This window comes from Lagenorhynchus albirostris, chromosome 20 (genome assembly GCF_949774975.1).
Source record: "Lagenorhynchus albirostris chromosome 20, mLagAlb1.1, whole genome shotgun sequence".
Lineage (NCBI taxonomy): Eukaryota > Metazoa > Chordata > Mammalia > Artiodactyla > Delphinidae > Lagenorhynchus > Lagenorhynchus albirostris.
The window spans coordinates 14038256-14055885 of NC_083114.1; the positions used below are offsets into that span (position 1 = coordinate 14038256).

At 55.4% G+C, this 17630-nt stretch overlaps 1 protein-coding gene across 2 annotated transcripts in view; it reads right to left on the reverse strand.

Moving 5' to 3' along the window:
* Positions 1-5557: 5557 nt before the first annotated feature.
* NXN (nucleoredoxin) overlaps positions 5558-17630 on the reverse strand; it is a 140842-nt gene continuing 128769 nt past the window's right edge. The window contains exons 6-8 of one of the 2 annotated variants that reach the window (XM_060132846.1): positions 12072-12251; positions 10174-10298; positions 5558-7193 (exon numbers count right to left, since the gene is read on the reverse strand). In XM_060132846.1, the coding sequence (XP_059988829.1) occupies positions 7011-7193; positions 10174-10298; positions 12072-12251 (488 nt within the window). In that variant the 3' untranslated portion in view covers positions 5558-7010. The remainder of the gene's footprint in view (positions 7194-10173; positions 10299-12071; positions 12252-17630) is intronic. The other variant, XM_060132847.1, reaches the window with a different exon arrangement.

Genomic DNA, 17630 nt, shown 5'->3' on the forward strand with positions numbered 1-17630 from the left:
GTGTGAACAGAGGCTTCTGTGAGGGGAGAGGCCGAGGTTCTGAGGATGAGAGCTTGGGGCCCTTGAGCCCACAACTCTGCAGCAAGACCCTGCTGTTCTTCTCTCTCTCAAACCCCCAGGGGACCAGGGCAAGCTGGATCCTTACTTACCAAGTGCCAGTGGGATGTAGCCAGGGACACGAGGGCCAAGGCAGATGGTACTCGCCGTGTGTGTTAGTCACTGCGCGTGTGAGGTGGGATGGCGGGAACCAGAGGATGGGACCTAGTCCAAGCAGTGCTTTTACCACCTCAGCGAATGTGGTTGGAGTTGAGGACAGACATTAGCAGTGTAGTGTCACCACGTCCCTTCCATACAGTGGCCCCCGTCATGGTTGGGGTTCCTCGGGAGCCCTTCAGCTGCTCATCGCAGGGAGGTTCCATGCGTTGCAGCATGCCCAAGACGAACCGTGGACCCCTCCCTCCTCCCTTGGCTCGCCGAGCTCCCTGGTAAGACCAAAAGGTCACGCATGACCGTGCCCCACGTGGTGCCCCAGTGGGATTGCTTTGTTATGTTTGAGGGGAGGGGTTTTTAAAAGAACAATCTCTTTGGTTGGCTGTGCTCTCTCAGGCTGACTGGCCAGAAGCTGCTCTGGTGTCCCATTCTGGTCTGGGGCTGCCCAGGGCCCCGCACAGATGTTGGGTGACAGCGGCCCCCAGAATGTTCTTGAGACTCTCCATCCCTCATCAGCTTCTAAAAAGTAGAAAAGCCCACAGCCTTCATGCTGTGTTGAGCCCACAAAGGCTGGGGCCCTCTGCCAGCTTCACAGCTATAATGCCCGTCACACCAGCAGGCGAAATTGGGGGCGGTGGACACCAGAGAACGATACCACTCTATTGACAGTCTCCCAACACCTTGGAAAAGTGCTAAAGAAACACGTCACTAAAAAGAGGCTCGCAGAAACTAACACACACTCCACTGTAAAGCAATTATACTCCAATAAATATTTAAAAAAATAAAAAGAGGCTCATGCCTTTTCAGCATGAAACCAGTCTCTGGCAATTTTTGTCCCTGGGTTATTATTCCTGCTGGCTTTTATTGCAAAATAAAAACCAATGAAAGAACAACAAACCCATACCTTGTCTTTGTTTAGAAAAACAAAGCACCGCAGAAGAGCACACCTAGCAAGTCATTCTGTCATCCTGGGTGTAAGAAGGAAAAGACATTTACATCCCATTCACTTTATAGTCCATGACTTGTATACCATGCCTTGTGAGTTCTTTTTGTATATTTGTGCGTATAACTTAGCAGAGGGGAGGGCAAATTTTCCTTTCTTTAAAATGATTACAGGGGAAGCAAATGGTGAAGTTGTTTGCCTAGTGATGGAAATTAGCCATCTGGAAATTCTTCTCAGTTTTGAGGCCAATATTTATGTCACCATTTCCCCAGGAGACAGGATGAAAACTGAGCAGTATATGACAAGTAAAACACATTGCTTGGCTGAAAGAGAAGCCTTCAGAAGGTTGGCCAAGCTGCCCCTTGCTTTTGTGTTGCATGTGGCTGTAATGGTGATTTCTGCCACAAGGGGGCAGTCACGCCTCAACCACTCCCAACCCTGAAGGGAAGGGTGGGGATTTTTCCTGGATATAACTTGTGAAAGAGGATGGAATCAAAAGTCTCCCTCCACCACAGTGGGCCTTTTGCAAGCTGTTTGTGCTCAGAGGTGCTAAAGTTGAAGACCCAGCCACGTTGTCATTCATTCTCGGCAGAATCTGAAGTATAGAACATTGGACCAAAAACTAGGGAGGAAATGGACAGAAGTGGGAAGTAGCTGCCTCAGAAAAAACTAGCACATCTTTTCCCCTTGAACGGAGCCTCTGGGAAAGCAGCTCTGGACTAATGCTGATGTCCCCAGGTGCCTGGGACTCACACTGAGAACCCACTGCCTCGCCCCGTTTAGAGTTTCAGGGCAGGGGAGGCAGAAAGGTCCTCTTCCCTCCCCCCGCCGTGGCTACTAGCTCATGTTAGAATCTCAGTCATTAAGGCCCAGAGGATAAACAGACCTCGGGGGACTGGTTTCCACTGGGGCCTTTTACCACCTGCCCCAGGGGTATTAGCAACACCCGATGTCACCAAAAGCTGAACTGCTCCACTTCTGTTCCACCACATGAAGACTCCAGGATCAGCACCTCGCCCAGGGTTCCCCGACTGGTGCTGAAAACCACGGCTGTGCTGTGGGCCCCTCTTGGCCAAGCCGCCTCCACCCACTGCGGGAGCAGAACTGACTGGCCCACCTGAAAAACGTGTTTTAAAGGACACGCTCACGTAGACACCTTTAAACTCCAAGATCTCACGTCCTCTGCATCAGTGAACACGCAAAAGAAAGAAGCTAGAAGCCAGATGTGCTGCTGTGGGTGACTGACAGTCCCTGAACCAGGGTCCCGCGTTACCTTGCAGCAGCTGCAGGCGCTCATAGCCTCAGGAAGCCAGGCCGCTGCTCGAAGGCCAGGTACTGAAAATGTGTATACATCATGCATGGTAGCAGCTCTGTTCTTCACATGTTTTGTAGGGAGGAGCAAGTTTTTTCAACTAAGGTCTCATAGTTGGAGAAGACCATCACCAAAGCTGATCCTTCCTCAAAATGCAAGAAGAGAACTAAGGTTGGGGAGAGACGTGGCTGTAGCAGGGTCTGGCCTCCCAGCCGCCCTTGCACCTCTGTGACCCCAGGCCAGCAGAGTGGCTTGACTGGCTGGGGACTTCGTATCCTCTGATATCAAAGGAGATCTGTTTGGGGGGACTGGGTCCTAATCATGCCTCCTCCCATATCCCACCTGTAGCCCGCGTGGGTGACTTACTTGTGTGAGGCAAGAGCGCCCAGGAGTCAGACCTGAGACTGGCTGCCTTCCTGGGGCTGCACACTGGCCTATAGGCCTGGGGACAGAGGCTCTCATGAGGCGGCACATTATTGCATGGAAACCTTACAGCCCCTCAGAACAAGTCCTACCCAAATCTAATCACACATTTCCTGACTCGGGAAGTGTTCCAGAAGGCCAAGAGGGTGAGGCATACTTAGGCTGAAAAATGCAGCAGAGTTACTTCTCTTCGTGCTTTCACACTTAGGCATACCTAGAATGTCCTGATGTCAGATCTACCCTCGTAGAAGGAGAAGTCCCAGCCATAGAGTAGAGCCAATGTAAGATTTCCTATATCCGAGCTTTTTGTTTCCTGGAAAATATTCTACCCTTCACACATGCACCACTTGCTAATAATGAACAATCAATAATGAGGCGAGGGGCTTCCCTGGTGGCGCAGTGGTTGAGAGTCCGCCTGCCGATGCAGGGGACACGGGTTCGTGCCCCGGTCTGGGAGGATCCCACATGCCGCGGAGCGGCTGGGCCCGTGAGCCATGGCCGCTAAGCCTGCGCGTCCGGAGCCTGTGCTCCGCAACGGGAGAGGCCACAACAGTGAGAGGCCCACGTACCGCAAAAAATAATAATAATAATAATGAGGCGAATAGACAACAGCCGTTTGTCCCCAAAGCATTTTCCCTTGAGCAGCCTGCTTGGAGGAAAGCAGTGGGCGCTCTCGTCCCTGTTGGTGTCAGCAAAGAGGGACTTAGGTTTGAGTGCTCACTGAACACAGCTGCTTCAGGGCAAATGGAAGATCCTGAGCTCTGGGCTGTCCTCAGTTCATGCCGCAGCACCGGAGAGAAGCTGCAGGGGCACTACTGGACCTCCCACGATCCACACCGCTCGCCGATCCACACCACCACCGCCACCGCCGCCGCCGCCGCCGCCGCCGCCGCCGTGCTCAGCTCCTGCTCCCAGCGGGCAAGGGGCCTGGCCAAGGGGGAGGCGAAAGTGAACAGAATGCTTGCGTGACTGGAGGCGCTGGACCAGCTACTCGCTTGGGCCCCTCCCAGGGCTGCCACTCCAAGCCCGCGGGCCTCTCCACGTGTACACGCACACGCGTGTGTAGTTCTCCTCCTCCGATGACCTCATTGGGTCCAGCTGCTCCGTTCCTGGACCACATTCTACTATGTCTATCACTGCAGAATTCCGTTTGCTGCCCTGGAACAAGGCCGCAGGAGGAGAGAACAGCTTTTCAGTGGCTTTAATTAGGCAACAGGAAAAAACACAGTCTGGCTGAAAATTACCACTTGAAGCTTGGCTGATGCCAGAAAAGCAGAACAGGCTCCCTGCGCTTGGATGAGCGAGTCATTGATTGCGAGGACACACTTGGAGCGGGGGTAGCAGGCAGCCCCCTCACTTCTGGAAAAGAAGCTGATTCTCGGTCGCCCTCTGGCCTTTACACCTGCCCGCTGTACATGCCAACCCCACACACATACTTTTTTCCTTAAGCAGATCTTTATTGTTGGGGACAGGTAAAAAAAAAAAAACTCGTCTCTGTTGTGAAAATGGGTAGAATCGGATCTGGAAGTCATTGTGGTGAACACAGATCTGGAACCCCAGGGTGGCATTTTTACAGCCACCATCCTGCCTCATCAACCTGCAGGGCACGGTCTCCCTTGCTGCTGGCGGAAGACCTTAAGTATGTCACAGCTGGCGTTTTAACCTGCTTCCGATCAGCGACAAGAATTTTAAGATATTTTGGAGCTGCTTAGTGGGAATTAAGATGCCACCCACTTCGTCTGCATCAATAACCTTTAAGATCTCTCGCACTATAGAGACCGGGATTTTTCACTGGTGAGGTGATCCTCCCCCAGCATTTCTCCCCCAAAGTTGCCACCGTATAAACCAAAAGCACCTTTTTGGCAAACCTTCCCATTGATCTTAACCTCCACACCCCCTCCAGAAGGGGAATTCTGGTGTCAAGGGTCCAGTTGACATTAGTGGCAAGTAGTTTAGTCGGCCCTGTATGGACCGTAGAAGGATCAAAAATGACCTAATTTTTCTGCTGCAGTGACTTGCGAGGAGGACGTCTCAACTGGACTTTGTTTCTTTTGCCCCAGAAGGTTAAGTAGTTGCTAAGAGAGACCACCTTTGTTCCAAGGCCATCATGGTACAGGGCACAGACAGAAATCCCGACCATCCTCCAAGTGAGGGTGACCTCCCCTCGTCCCCACACACCCCGCCCCCCAGGGAGACACCGGCAGGGCTCCCAGAGCAGCCCCCAGCCCTAGGACAGAGCTGGGTTTGAGTCTCCAACTACTGCCCCATTCTTTACAGGAGGACCCGTGCTGGACTCCTTGTGTTTCTCCAACTGGCCTTCTCAGGCTTCTGAGCACGTGTTCCCGTGAAGGGGGGAATGAACACGTGTCCACAAGGATGTCTGTAATCTGAGACTCCACCCCCCGCAACAGCAAGTCAAACCCGGAGAGGTGGCGGCCAGAGCTCCAGCGGGGGATCTGCCTCTGACGCTCTAATCCAAACGAGAATCCCGGCTTCCAGAGGATTCGACAGATGACCACGTTAGGGCTTGGTTCTCAAAAATTCTGAAACATAGCTGCCAAATATCCGGTGAAAGTCAAGAGGATCTTGTGTGTCCCCCCCCCCGCCACTGCCCACCCCACGGAGCACAAGCCAAAAGAGTTTCGTTATGAAGGACAGGAATGGCCAAGTGGTTGATAACGTCCAGAGATGCCTGTTTTATTTCTTACTAGGTGACTGCATTTCAGGCTGGTAACAGTGACAGTCTAATTACCAACTAAATTTGTACCTCTGAACTACAAATCAACAATCCCACTCAGCAAGGAGCAACATGTCAACAGCTAATTGGAGGGGGCTGGGTTTTCCAAATAAATGGTCTTGATTGGCTGTGAGTGGAGCCAGGGGTGAGGCCTGAGATTATTTTAAAGGCCCTGACTTCTGACTGAGATAGGCTGAAACCCTGTGAGGCCCTAGGCAAAGCCTTCCATCCCAAATCCTAAGAGCACAGCTGTTAGCTTCCTTTCTGTGGTCAGTTCAGCCCAAACAAGGAGCTGAGCTGGGCCCGGCAGAGCGGACCCAGGGCCTACTCTTAGCTGACCTGTTTTTGGCCTGCACTCCCACCTCAGGGCACAGCCCTTTCTGTAGGTTCTTAGGAAAAAGCTAGGCTTCTGGTAATTTTTTTGTCTCTTTTAAGTTCTGCTTTGAGAAGAAAAGGGAATGCAGGGGTGACCAAGGGTGGGCAAGGGCACCTCAGCAGAGGTCCAGCGGCCCCAGGCCCAGAGCCGGGCTGAGTCAGGTCTAAGCTGGTGAGCGGTGCTCCTCCGGGAACACAGGACCACCGCGTCTTCTTGGGAAGATGTCCAAGGGGGAGAACTTAGTAACAACATTCCAAGATTGTAGGGGCTGTTCATCTGAGAAGGTAGAAACTGGGAGAAGGTCAAGATCAAGGAAGAAAGAGCTAGAAGGAAGGAATGAGCAGCTCCTTCTTATCACATGGGAGGCGCTCCATCAAAGTAAGCAATTAGTACGGGAATCATTACCGTAGCTACTCTCTTCCTCACCAGAAAAGAACACAAACTTCCTTTGAGGGCTGGAGAGCCCCTGCCCGAGAACCGGCTGACAAGCTGGTGTTTTTCCCTCAGACCAAGTCAATTAGGAAAGGACGTCCTCGCCAGCAGCTCTGCACGGGGCCTCCGCGGCTGCCGCCCTCTCCCTGTTCCACCCGCCGCGCGTGCGCCTCTGAACCCTCGGGCTCTGCACGTACGTGCCGGCACCTAAGGCAGAGCCAGAGCACCGATGCTCTGTCCCTTGGTGCCCACTTGACAGAAGAACACCCTGGCAAATACCTCACCAAGAGCTAGGGACCAAGAGAACGCTGCAGTCCCAGTTCGGGCTGGGTTATGCCAGCCCCGCGAATCCCAAGCAGAGTCTCCAAACACGGAGGTTCTTCTGCTGCTGGAGAGGATGCGCACCCTAGGGTGCTAGCTGAGGAGTTAATGCAGAAAACAAGGCACCACAGAGAGGTTGGACACTTGGGTTGTGTGATTCGGGACACCCTGGAAAAGTCCAAGGGTGGAGGGAAGGGCGGGGGAGGGGGAGGAGAAGAATGCGTTTTAAATAACATCCCGGGAAGCGGGAGCCCGACTAGATGGGCTCTGGTTTGAGCTTTTCTGCTAGGAAGTCATTCACAAAGGCCTCCACAATGGCAGGGGTGATCTCCTCCACGTCCATCACGTACTTGGCCCGGGCTGACATGTCCAGAATGGTGAGCAAAGGGGCAGCCTCGGGCAGGTTGGTGTAATCTCGCAGGGAGTCGGTCATGTCATCCTGGAAGTCACCGGAGGGAAAGAAAACCAGTAAGTTTCCAAGAAAGAGGGTAGAGAGTCCCCTGGGCCCGGACTCCCCAGACGGCCTAGGGACGGACCCACCACATCATCCTGGAGCGAGGCCGGCCTCCAGGAAAGATGGGCTCTCAGAACGGGGAGCAGGGCACCCCGCCCTGCCAGGGGGAGGGGCAGCCTGGTTCATAAAATTCTCTCTCTGCATCACCCCAAACCCCAGGCAAGCCATCTTTTCTTATTAGCATGAAAGCAGCTTTAACTTGTGAAAATGGGATGTCCTTTGATTACTTACTTTTGCAACCAACTCTCAATTATCTGCAGCCCCACTGTGGGCCCAGGCCAATCTGGACTTCAACTTCAGAATGTTTTTAAGAAAACAGCCCACTGCCCCCAGCCCCACAGCTGCAGCAGGGGCAGGAGTTACACCGCCAGTTCAGAAGCCGGGGCCCCTGAAGTGCTACTGAAGTTTACACGGGTCGCTGTATCTATCATACGTTCCCAGTGACTGCCCTGAGGAATTTCCCTAGTATCAGATGTAGCTTTAAAGTATAAAGGCAAAGAGAAATCCAAAGACAAGGAGAAAGATTTGTAAGGGAGCAACCACCTGAGATTACCTTTCACGCTGCTGATACAGGAAATGGACTGTCTATACCCATCCCCAGGTTGTCTTACCATAAAATGTGCAAAATTCTCCACTGAATGAAAAGCCCTAAGTCGCCCTGCCGAAAAAGGACTCGGGGTATTCCTGGCCTTAAATGCGGGTGAGCAGGAGGCTCACTGGGCTCTGAGACAAGAAACATTTCTTTCTGAAAGGGCAGTTCTTTAGGAGAGATGATTAGTTATTGTCTTTCTTTCCCCCACCCTATAAAGAGCACGCACTCCCCAGCAATGCCTGGGATTCAGCATCTCTGGCAGCATTCACCCAACTCAGGGCCTCCATCTGGGTTAATAAACAATCTTCACCATAAACAGAGGGGAGACACCTGGACAAATACCATACATCCAATTGGAGGCCAAGCCAGAGCCCGCTGCCTCCCCTTCACTTTCCCTGGAGCAAACACGGGGAGATGAATTTTAACGTCTGTTAAGGCTTCAGAAGGGGCAACTTCTGCCTGCGGGAGAGGACAGGATCAAGACAAAGCCGCAGCCCGCTCAGCCCTGGGGGATCGTGAAGGGCCTAAGTCCAGGGCTCAGAGGCCCCCAGTTGGTGCCTGATGCTCCTGCGCCCTGTGCTCCTTCCTGGCTGCCTTGCTTCCGAGGTCAGACCAAGAGAGCTGCCAAGGCCAGGAGCCCAGGTGCAGAACAGGGGAAGGCCTGGCGGTGGGTGGGAGAGCTGGAGCAGCGGATGCCCCCGGGCCTCTGCCCAACCTCCTGGTCCAGGCTGGGCGGCCCGTCTGCCAGACCCGCACGGACAGAGGGAGGGAGAGCACTGCTTCCGGAGTCACTCCTCATCTCACGTTCACTCCTCTCTCTGCCACCCACTTAATGCAGGACTTTGGCAGAAACTTCTCGGAGCCCAGCTCTCCTAAAACATGTGAAACGGATTCAATAATAGCTCACGTGGGGCTCCGCGAGCGTGAAAGCCAGCCCGCACTCACAGCCTGCCCGGGCGGGGCTCGGAGCCGTCTCACCGTCTCTGAGCCTCACCCTCCTCATCTGTGGGACGGTAAGGACGATGCTCCCTGCCCACGAGGTGAGGAGCACGTGGGTGGTCCAGGTGAGGCACCTCGCTCGGGGCCTGGCCTATAGGAAACCTGCCATTGCTCCTTTTCAGCCACGTTTGTAACGCGGCCACCGGAGCCCTCCAGCCCTGCCCCCGCGCTGGCTCCGCCCTTTCTCCTCTGCGCCCATCTTTTCTCTCCGAGCCGTTCGAAAGGGGTTAGAGTTTAATACATTCAGAGCGGCTTCCATTTGTGCTTTGTGTGGAGCGGGCTGGGGACCCCCAAGGCAGGGCCCTGTGAAGCTGCTTTGTTCCCTCCACCCCATGGCTGGGCAGGGTGACTTCAGCTGCCTTCCAGGGGCCCGCGGAGCAGGGGCGGCTACTGAGGTGATGAATGGGTGGTTCCGGGTGTCGCGCCGCCGCGGCATCCCCTGGGATCCAAACACAGCGTGAAATGAGCAGGGGCTCGGACCAACTGGAGGTACAGATGGGAGCAAGGAGGGCAGGGGGGCTTCAAAACGTGTATCTGTCAGTAACTGGCTTAGGCCAGTGCCCGGGTGGGGGAAGGCAGCGGCACCTGTACGGAGGGTGGCTCAGGGTGGGGACCGGGGAGACGTGGCTGCGACCATCTTGCAGATTCCACGTGTGCGGGACCCAGGCTCCCAGCCCCCCGGGGAGGCGAGGCGACCCAGCTTAAGGGCCTGCCCCTTGTCCCTCCCCCTCCCCCTCTCCCGGTGGCGAGCCTTCTGCTCGGTCCAGCCCAGCCGAAGGCCCTCCAGGGACAGGCCTGGGGTGGGAGACACAGGGATGCCAGGAACGTCAGCACTCTCCCTGGGCTGGAGGGGTAATTGCAGGTCGGAGTGGTGGTCGGATCCCCGCCGGCATCCCATGATGGGAAAAGGCCCCCTTGCGGGCCGGGGGAGGGGACTAACCAAGAAGACACTCTGTAAAGCACCAAGAGCTTGGTTTGGACCCAGCCCATAGGGTGTAAGTGTTGATCGCGATCTTTGTGGCTCCCCAGCAGCTGGGGTGGGCGTAGCCTGGGTGCAAGGTGGGGGGGGGGGCTCTGTCGTGGGAGGGCCTCCTGCGGCCCTGAGGCTGCTGTGTGTGAGAGATGGCAAGAAGGAGGCGGCAGGGGCCAGAATTGGTTTTCCTTGACATCTTTTTATGCTACATTTGTTTGTGGAGCCTTCTGGAAGCACGGTCACCCCAGACCCCCTTCAGACATCCCCAAGGGCTGTTATCACCGGTGTTTTAAAGCGGGCCAGCTGAGCCAGCCCCGGGGCCAGGCCACAGCAGCACTCACCTCCCCCGCCACAAAGAACAGAAGCGGCGCCTCCTCCTCTTTGGCTTTGTACTTGGCGATGATCTTCTCAGCTATGGGCTGGATCAGCTGCTTGGCCGCCTCGGACTCCCCGTCATCCTCAGAATCTGTGACAGGAGAGAGAAAGACACAAAGACGCACTGGCTTGTCAATCAAGATGGAGTGGTGCCTGGGTCCAGGGCCTGACTTGCCCATCTGAGCAGCGCCTGAAGGGAAGAGAAGCCTCCCCTGGGACACCAGCCTCGCCTCCTGGGTGCAGGAGCGTGTGTCCCCAGGCATAGGCCAGCGTGCTCGCTGCTCTCACACACAGGCTGTCCTGAACCACGCCCCCAGGAAGAACCAAGTAGCGCTAATGCCCAGGCAAGTGCAGTCCTGTTCACTGAGCTCTTCACAAACCCACCTTGGAAGCTAAGCCTCCCCTAGGCCAGGACCTGAGGTCCCGGCAGTTTTTCCTCACAATCACAGAATGAGATGCCGTGACCGCGGATCTCTGACTTCCTAATGGAAATGGCAGAACTGGTGGTGGTGGGTCAGGACTGTGGTCTGATCAGCTTTGGTGGCGGTTGGGAGGCACCAGGGCACTGGCAACTTCACAGCTGGCAGCGGGACTTGGCTGGGAAGGGAGAGGCTGACTGCAGGGGAGAACCTCCAGCCGGGCTCCCAGAGCCCCCTCTGGGCATCTCTTGCCTCCAGTGAAACAGCAGCATGGGAGCAGCTCACTCCTGCTGAACCCTGAAACCCAGAGCAAGCGCAGACCGGGGGTGGGTGGAAACAGGTGCCCCGGAAGTGCCACACCACCCGGGAGGCCCAGTGCGCAGGCTCGGCCCCACACACTCTAGATCCACAGTTAATTAGCTCCGTGATGCTGGGAACTCGCCTTGCCTCCCTGGGACCCTATTTCCACATCTGCAAATGGCCAGTGAGGTTCCCTACGGTCCCTCAGTTCAGAATTGCTTCCCAGGCCCCAGGATGTGGGCATGTGAGCCTGCCCAGGAAAGCCCAAAGGTGAATGGTCCCCCAAGGGCAGCCCCTCCCAGGGCCTCTGCCCTCCAAGCGCAGGGCCAGCCTGCAAGTCAGTTTGCTTCAGGATTCCCTCAAGTCCGCATGTTGGCTCCCGCCTGGGGGCCCCCAAACCAGACTCGCAGAGAATGGGGGTTGGATGCTGCCTGCATTCTCCAGCCCCCTCACCGTGGTGCGTATGGCAGCAGCTCAGCCGTGATTCCGGTACCCAAATTTACTTTAAGTTGGAACCAAGCAACGAGTCCCAAGGCAGAGGGCAAGGTGGACCTTGGCCAGCAGTTGCTCCGTTTGCAGAAGGAACCAGGGTCACCCTATGGGCCTGCAGGGAGCCCGGAGTGGGTGTTCTGTGTCCTCCTCCTGTCACCCACTGAAAGTCAGAGTGGGAGAGGCGGGGAGACTGAGGGGCTCTCAGCCCCGGAGATGCCCCCCGAGGCCGGGCCCTGCTCCAGCCACCCTGGGGCAGCTCCTCAGAGCACAGGTGAGCGGCAGCAGCAGCTGGGAACGAGCCTTGGCCTAAGGGGCCCAGCCCCCCACAGCTGCTGTGCTGCAGCCCGGCCCCCAACAATGGGTCTGTTCATCACGGGGCGGAAGGCTTCCTCCCGGGCTGACCTCTTCCTCCCAGCTGGCAGCCGGGAGCAGCTAGGAAGGAAAGCACAGCAGCAGCTCCCAGAACACCACCCCCCACAGGGGAGAACCACGAGTAAATCACTGGGGTCAGGAGCACGGCAGCCGCAGAGACAAAGGCCCAGGCCCTGCGTTGCTGGCGACAGAAAGAAGATGTGGGGACAGACTTCCCAGACCCCCACCCAGTGAGCTCTGCCCATCCCGTCCCACCCTGGGGCTCCCGCTGAGCTTCATACCTACAAAAAGGACGAGGCAGGGGCCCTCGTTGAGCTGCACGGCGTTGGAGTCGGAGAGCTCCAGCACGGGCTTGGGGTGCCACGGGAAGCCCCTGCAGTCCTCGTCGTTCAGCACCTCCACCCGCCCCTGCCGCGTGATCACCTCCCCCTGTGGGTCCAGCACAATGAGGGTGGGGATGCCTGCAAGAGAGGGCGCGAGATTGGCCACAGACCCACAGTCCACGGGACGGCCCCCTAGGACACAATTCAGCTGGAGAGCTCTGGGATGGAAGCTGGGCTCAGCCTCTGAAGAGCCAGGGAGCCCCCCTGGGTTGGCAGGTAACATCTCCACGGGAGCCTAATAAGCAAGTCACTCCCCCGCCCCCCGCCTCCTGGTGAATGCACTGAAGCTCCCACCTTATCCTACCGCCACGTAAAGATCAACAAGGCTGTGCGTTTCAGAACTCAGCACGGGGGCTTGGCACATAGAAGCAGGGAAGTCCTAGAGAGATCCCCAAGAAGCAGGAGCGGCTCCCACACCTGCAGGGAGTCTAAACCTCATGAGGTGGTGTGAACACCCACTCCCCTGCAATGCAGACCAGCACAGGTCAAGGGCAGGAGGGCCCCACCCGTGCAAGCACTGGGGGCCTGTTGCGGGGAGGAGCCTGGGACAGGGGCTGCCAGGGGCAGAAGGACACGAGGAGGACAGCTGGCCGCCATCTCCAGCCCTGCTGCTTGGGGAGGTTCCAGCATTCGCTCTGAGGGAGGCAGTCCCTGGAGGGAACATGCTGACGGCAGTGCTGTCGCCCTCATGTTAGAATCCTGGGCTGGGGTAAGAAACGCAACACAAAGCGCCCCGCAAACCACAGCCCGCCTCTAACCATGAAGCCTCCAGTGGAAAATCAGAGGAGATCCCTCCCGGGTTACAGTCGCACGTGGGTTTTCCACCTCCCTGTTCTTTGTACCCCATTCCCCGCTGCTTCTCCTCCAGCCACCACCCACAGAGGCAGACTCGGCCCTGCCCTTTGGGGACACTTGTCTCTCCACTGGCAGCTGGTCCCCTCCCCCCTTGCACCAACCAGCTGCCTCCCCTCTGGAGCTGACCGGAGCTTTAATTTTATATGGGCCAGGGAAAGCCAGAGCAATTTAATATTTATAGATTCCACAGCATTCAGTCGGGAATTTGCTCCACTGACATTTTACTTCGCCACGGGGGGCGATGCTGAGGTACCAGAAATACAGCCCTGGTGTTATGACCTGCATGGTGGCTGGGGCAGCGGGCATGCAGTGGTGAGCCTGTCTGAAAAAGGAAAAACGAGTCTATTATGTTCACACCTATTAGAAGGAGTGGCTTGGCATGTTGGGGAACAGGTCCAGAGAGAAACAGACTCTGGGGACTGCCTTTCCCACAACGCACAGCACATACAAACGCACGTGGCTGCAGCCGCACACTCGGGCTTTCAGGATGCGCCCAGAGCTGTCCGGGCCTCCTGAGTTGTCCGGGCCTCCTGAGTTGTGTGTCAGAGTACAAGAGACTTGGGGCATTTCCAGCCTCATCCTCACAACGGCATGTCATCCCCCAGAGGCCTGGGGCTCACATCAGGTGTGTCCCCAACCCGGATCGGGCTGGGCTTGAGTCAGAAGCCTGAAGGGAGCCTGGGGCTGGGGCCCACAACATGACAGTCTGGCCGTCTGCAGACAAATACCTCCCCAGCACCATGCCTCATCTCAAAAATGCCTTGGCCAAGGTCTTTAATCAGTTTCTGAAATTGGGCAATTTGAAGCGTTGGACTAAACCAGGGCCTGCCCACTGCTATGATTAGACACTGCAGCAGGCCTGTTTGTAGCTCAGACGTGGGATGCTGAGTTGGTCTGTGGAGGGCAAGCAGGCACAGAGGACGGACAGAGAAGGCAGGAGAAGTAAAATCCAAAGGCAAAGAAGCTCACTTCCTGGTTTGGTGCCTCGGTTTCTCCCAGTGACTACTCTAAGAGGCTTCTTTGTTACCACGGCTGCAGCCTCTCTCCAGTCATGGCTGGTGGGGACCAGGGCGGCAGGGCAGGGACACAGGCCCCCAGCTGGCTGCTATGCAGTCCTCGCCAAGTCAACAGAGGAACAGCTCCGCTGGGCCCCCGGGTCTCCCCACTCCTCCCCCACGGCTACGTGAAAGCGAAGTCCCCCTTGTATTTGGTGCTTTGAGCCCAAGATGATGAGGTGCATGTGCCTGTGGAGTGTAAACAGAAAGCGACTCGGTACAATGACCACAGACTTCAACCAAGAGAAGCCCATTTCCGGTACATGGACAGAGAAAAAGAATCAACAAGCATCGGGCCAGGCCGCCTTCCCATCACCAGATCTTGGGTTAGCTTGGCCCTGGAGCCCTAAGTGTCTATGTTCCTCCAGAGACAACCAGCAGGTGAGAAAAGGAAGCTTGCTCTCAGGGCATCTGCTCTGTGCTCCGCACAGGGCGTGGGACCTCACTCACTCCTGAAGTATGATTATCCTCCTCCTGCAGATGTTCAAGTTGCCTGCCCAAGGTCGTCTGGCCAGTAAGTGGCCACGGTGGGACAGGAAGCCTGGTCTGCCTGCTGGAAAAGCTGCTGCTCTTTCTACCAGGCCGGCCACTGGCGGGAGCGCTCACAGCCCCGGGTTGGGGACTCTCATCCCCATGGAGGAGCTGGGCAGGGCGGGCCCTGCATCCACACTCTCTGCACCACCCACCTCCCTCTTCTCTGAGGCTTTGGGGAAGGAGGCTGAGATACGATCACCTCTCCCCTTTCTCCCCCGCCCCCCGCCCCATCAGGCCTTTCCTGCTCCCCCCTCCCTTGAAGCAGGTTCCCCGAAGCAGAGACTTCTAAGGAGAAAATAGGACAGAGCCTCTTATGGGAAACTTAAAGGGAATGGAAAATTTCTAATCAATGCCTTTGTACAGAATAACTACCACCCCAGCAAGGGGCTCGCTTCCCCGACGGGAATGAAAAGGGAGCAGTTCGCCTCTGCTTCTCTTGAACTTGTCGTTTCCCAGCTGGGATGGCTGGAACGGTTGGAGGCAGAGTACAGTAAGAATTCTAAGGAAGACCCCGGAAAGTCACTTAACTGCTCAGAGCCTCATTTCCACACCGTCAAATGGGGGTAGTGATAGTTTCCTGTCTTACTTGGGGGCTGGAAGTAAAATGACAAGTAGAAAATGCTTTTGAGCAGACCATCTGGCACCCAGTAAGTACTCCGTAAATATTAGCTCTTATTATAAATAAGTTCATCATTATTTTTTTTAATCATCCCTAAGTTGATCATTTGGCTCGCGAGAAGGGACAGAAGACTGGTGCCTTGCTCTCGTGAGATAAACAGAAACCTCCACGCTGGCTGGAGGGAGTTCGCTAAAGAAACGGAACACCGAGGCGACGTCAACACCACAGGGAGGGCTCCGGGGATGGTATAATGCTGCCACGTGTGCGGCTGGTGTTCTGTCGGTTGCACCACCCCAAGCTTAACCTCTGCGAGTAGAACACACACTCTGTGCTCCTAGAGAGGGCTTCAGCCCCAGGCCCCCACCCAGGGGAGCTTGGGTGGACCACAGCAGTGCCTCAGAATCCCCTTCAGCATCTCCCCGAAAACCTAGAGAAGAAGGAACAAGGCCTAAGAAGCCGGCTCCATACTGTTTCCTCCTGGGAGGAGCCGATTTGTGAGTATTTAAAACCATCTCAAAGCCACGTGCGGGACTTCCCTGGTGGCGCAGTGGTTAAGTATCCACCTGCCAATGAAGGGGACACGGGTTCGAGCCCTGGTCCGGGAAGATCCCACATGCCGCAGAGCAACTAAGCCCGTGCGTCACAACTACTAAGCCCATATGCCACAACTACTGAAGCCCGCATGCCTAGAGCCCATGCTCCGCAACAAGAGAAGCCACTGCAATGAGAAGCCCGTCCACAGAGTAGCCCCCGCTCGCCACAACTAGAGAAAGCCCATGCACAGCAACGAAGACCCAACGTGGCCGAAAAAAAAAAAAAGCCACGTGCACGGAGACTGTCCCACAGTTGCGTTTGGTTGCTTTCCTATCACCAAGGAAAGAGGGAGTTCCAAAGGAGGTGGTGGGTCTGGGGCAGCACCTGGGGGTGGGAGAGGACCTGGTCGGGGCCGTAACCCAACTTTGTTTCTCTGCTTCTCGATGGCAGTGTGATCGCAAAGATTGCTGGCAGTGGGGAAGAGAAAGGGGAGGAAAAGCAGACCCCAAGACAGGAAGAGTGGGTTAGGGCACGTGGCAGGGCAAGTGGTTACGTGATCACGGAAATAAATGGTCATCATGAACACTGTGGCAGTATGGAAATGTTTGTAATACATGGATGAGCTGAAAATGCAGAATACACAGTGCTATGTGTACAATTACAACTATGTAGAAATATGCTTGAAGACAGAGACCAAAAGGACTCAGAAAAGTGAAAACAGTTGTGCTAGGAAGGCAGGAATGTGGGTGAAATAGATACATATTTGAGTTTTGTTAAATGATATTATGATGAATGCACTAACATTAAATAAAAATCAAACAGGAACCGTAGGGCAGCAGGGGTGGGATGACAAATACAGACCACGCCTTGGCAACATCAACCCCAGTTCATCACATCCCTCTTTTCCTCCCCCTCCTTCTCCCCCAAACCTTCCCCTACTGGGAGAGTTAAGGAAAGGAAGAAGGCAGCTGGTTTGAGTGGTGAAGCTCAGAGAAACCCAAAGGAAGTCAAAGGGATGAGTCTGGGCCCACTTGAACTCGGCCAGAAGGCCCGCGTCAGGAGGCACAAAGAAGACTTTTCTTTTTTGACCATGCCACGTGGCATGCGGGAATCTTAGTTCCTGGACCAGGGATTGAACCCGAGCCCCCTGCAGTGGATGCTCAGAGTCTTAACCACTGGACCGCCAGGAAGTCCCAAAGAAGACATTTAAAATGGCAGCGTTCTTGTAACACAGAAAAGCCAGAAATGACCAAGTATCCACTGACGGTGGAACTGATAAACAGGCTGTGGTACAACGAAGCACTTCACGGCACTGAAATAAACCAGATGTAAATATCAACAGGGATAAATCTCAAAAACATAATGTTTAGTGAGAAAAGCAAGCTGCATTATGATACTACAGCATGTCAGCACTTAAGTACACTTCTAGAAACACACCCAGCACGACTATACATTACTCACGGATTCAGAGACGCAGTGAACATCTGAAAACAGATGAGGAATATTCACAGTGAAGGGATGACAGTGTCACCGCTCTCCCCCGCTGGGGAGAAAGAAGGGGCAAGGCTCCACGGAGGAGTAAAGGGAGCCCCACTTGGTCTGTGTTTAATGCTCCCATTCGTTGATAAATACCTCAGGCAAAGATGTCAGTTCTAGGTGGTGGCCACATGGGTGTTTGTTACATTATTCTTTGTCCTTTCCTGTTTTTCCTTTTTGTATGTTTTCAGAATGAAACAAGACGAGCAGAGAAGAGCACTGAGGCTGCTCTGTAGGCCCTAAGACAGCCCCCAGCCGCCCTCCCCAGGCCCAGGGGGCCCGCTCCACAGAGCCTGCGCCAGCCCTTTCAATACAAAAAACACC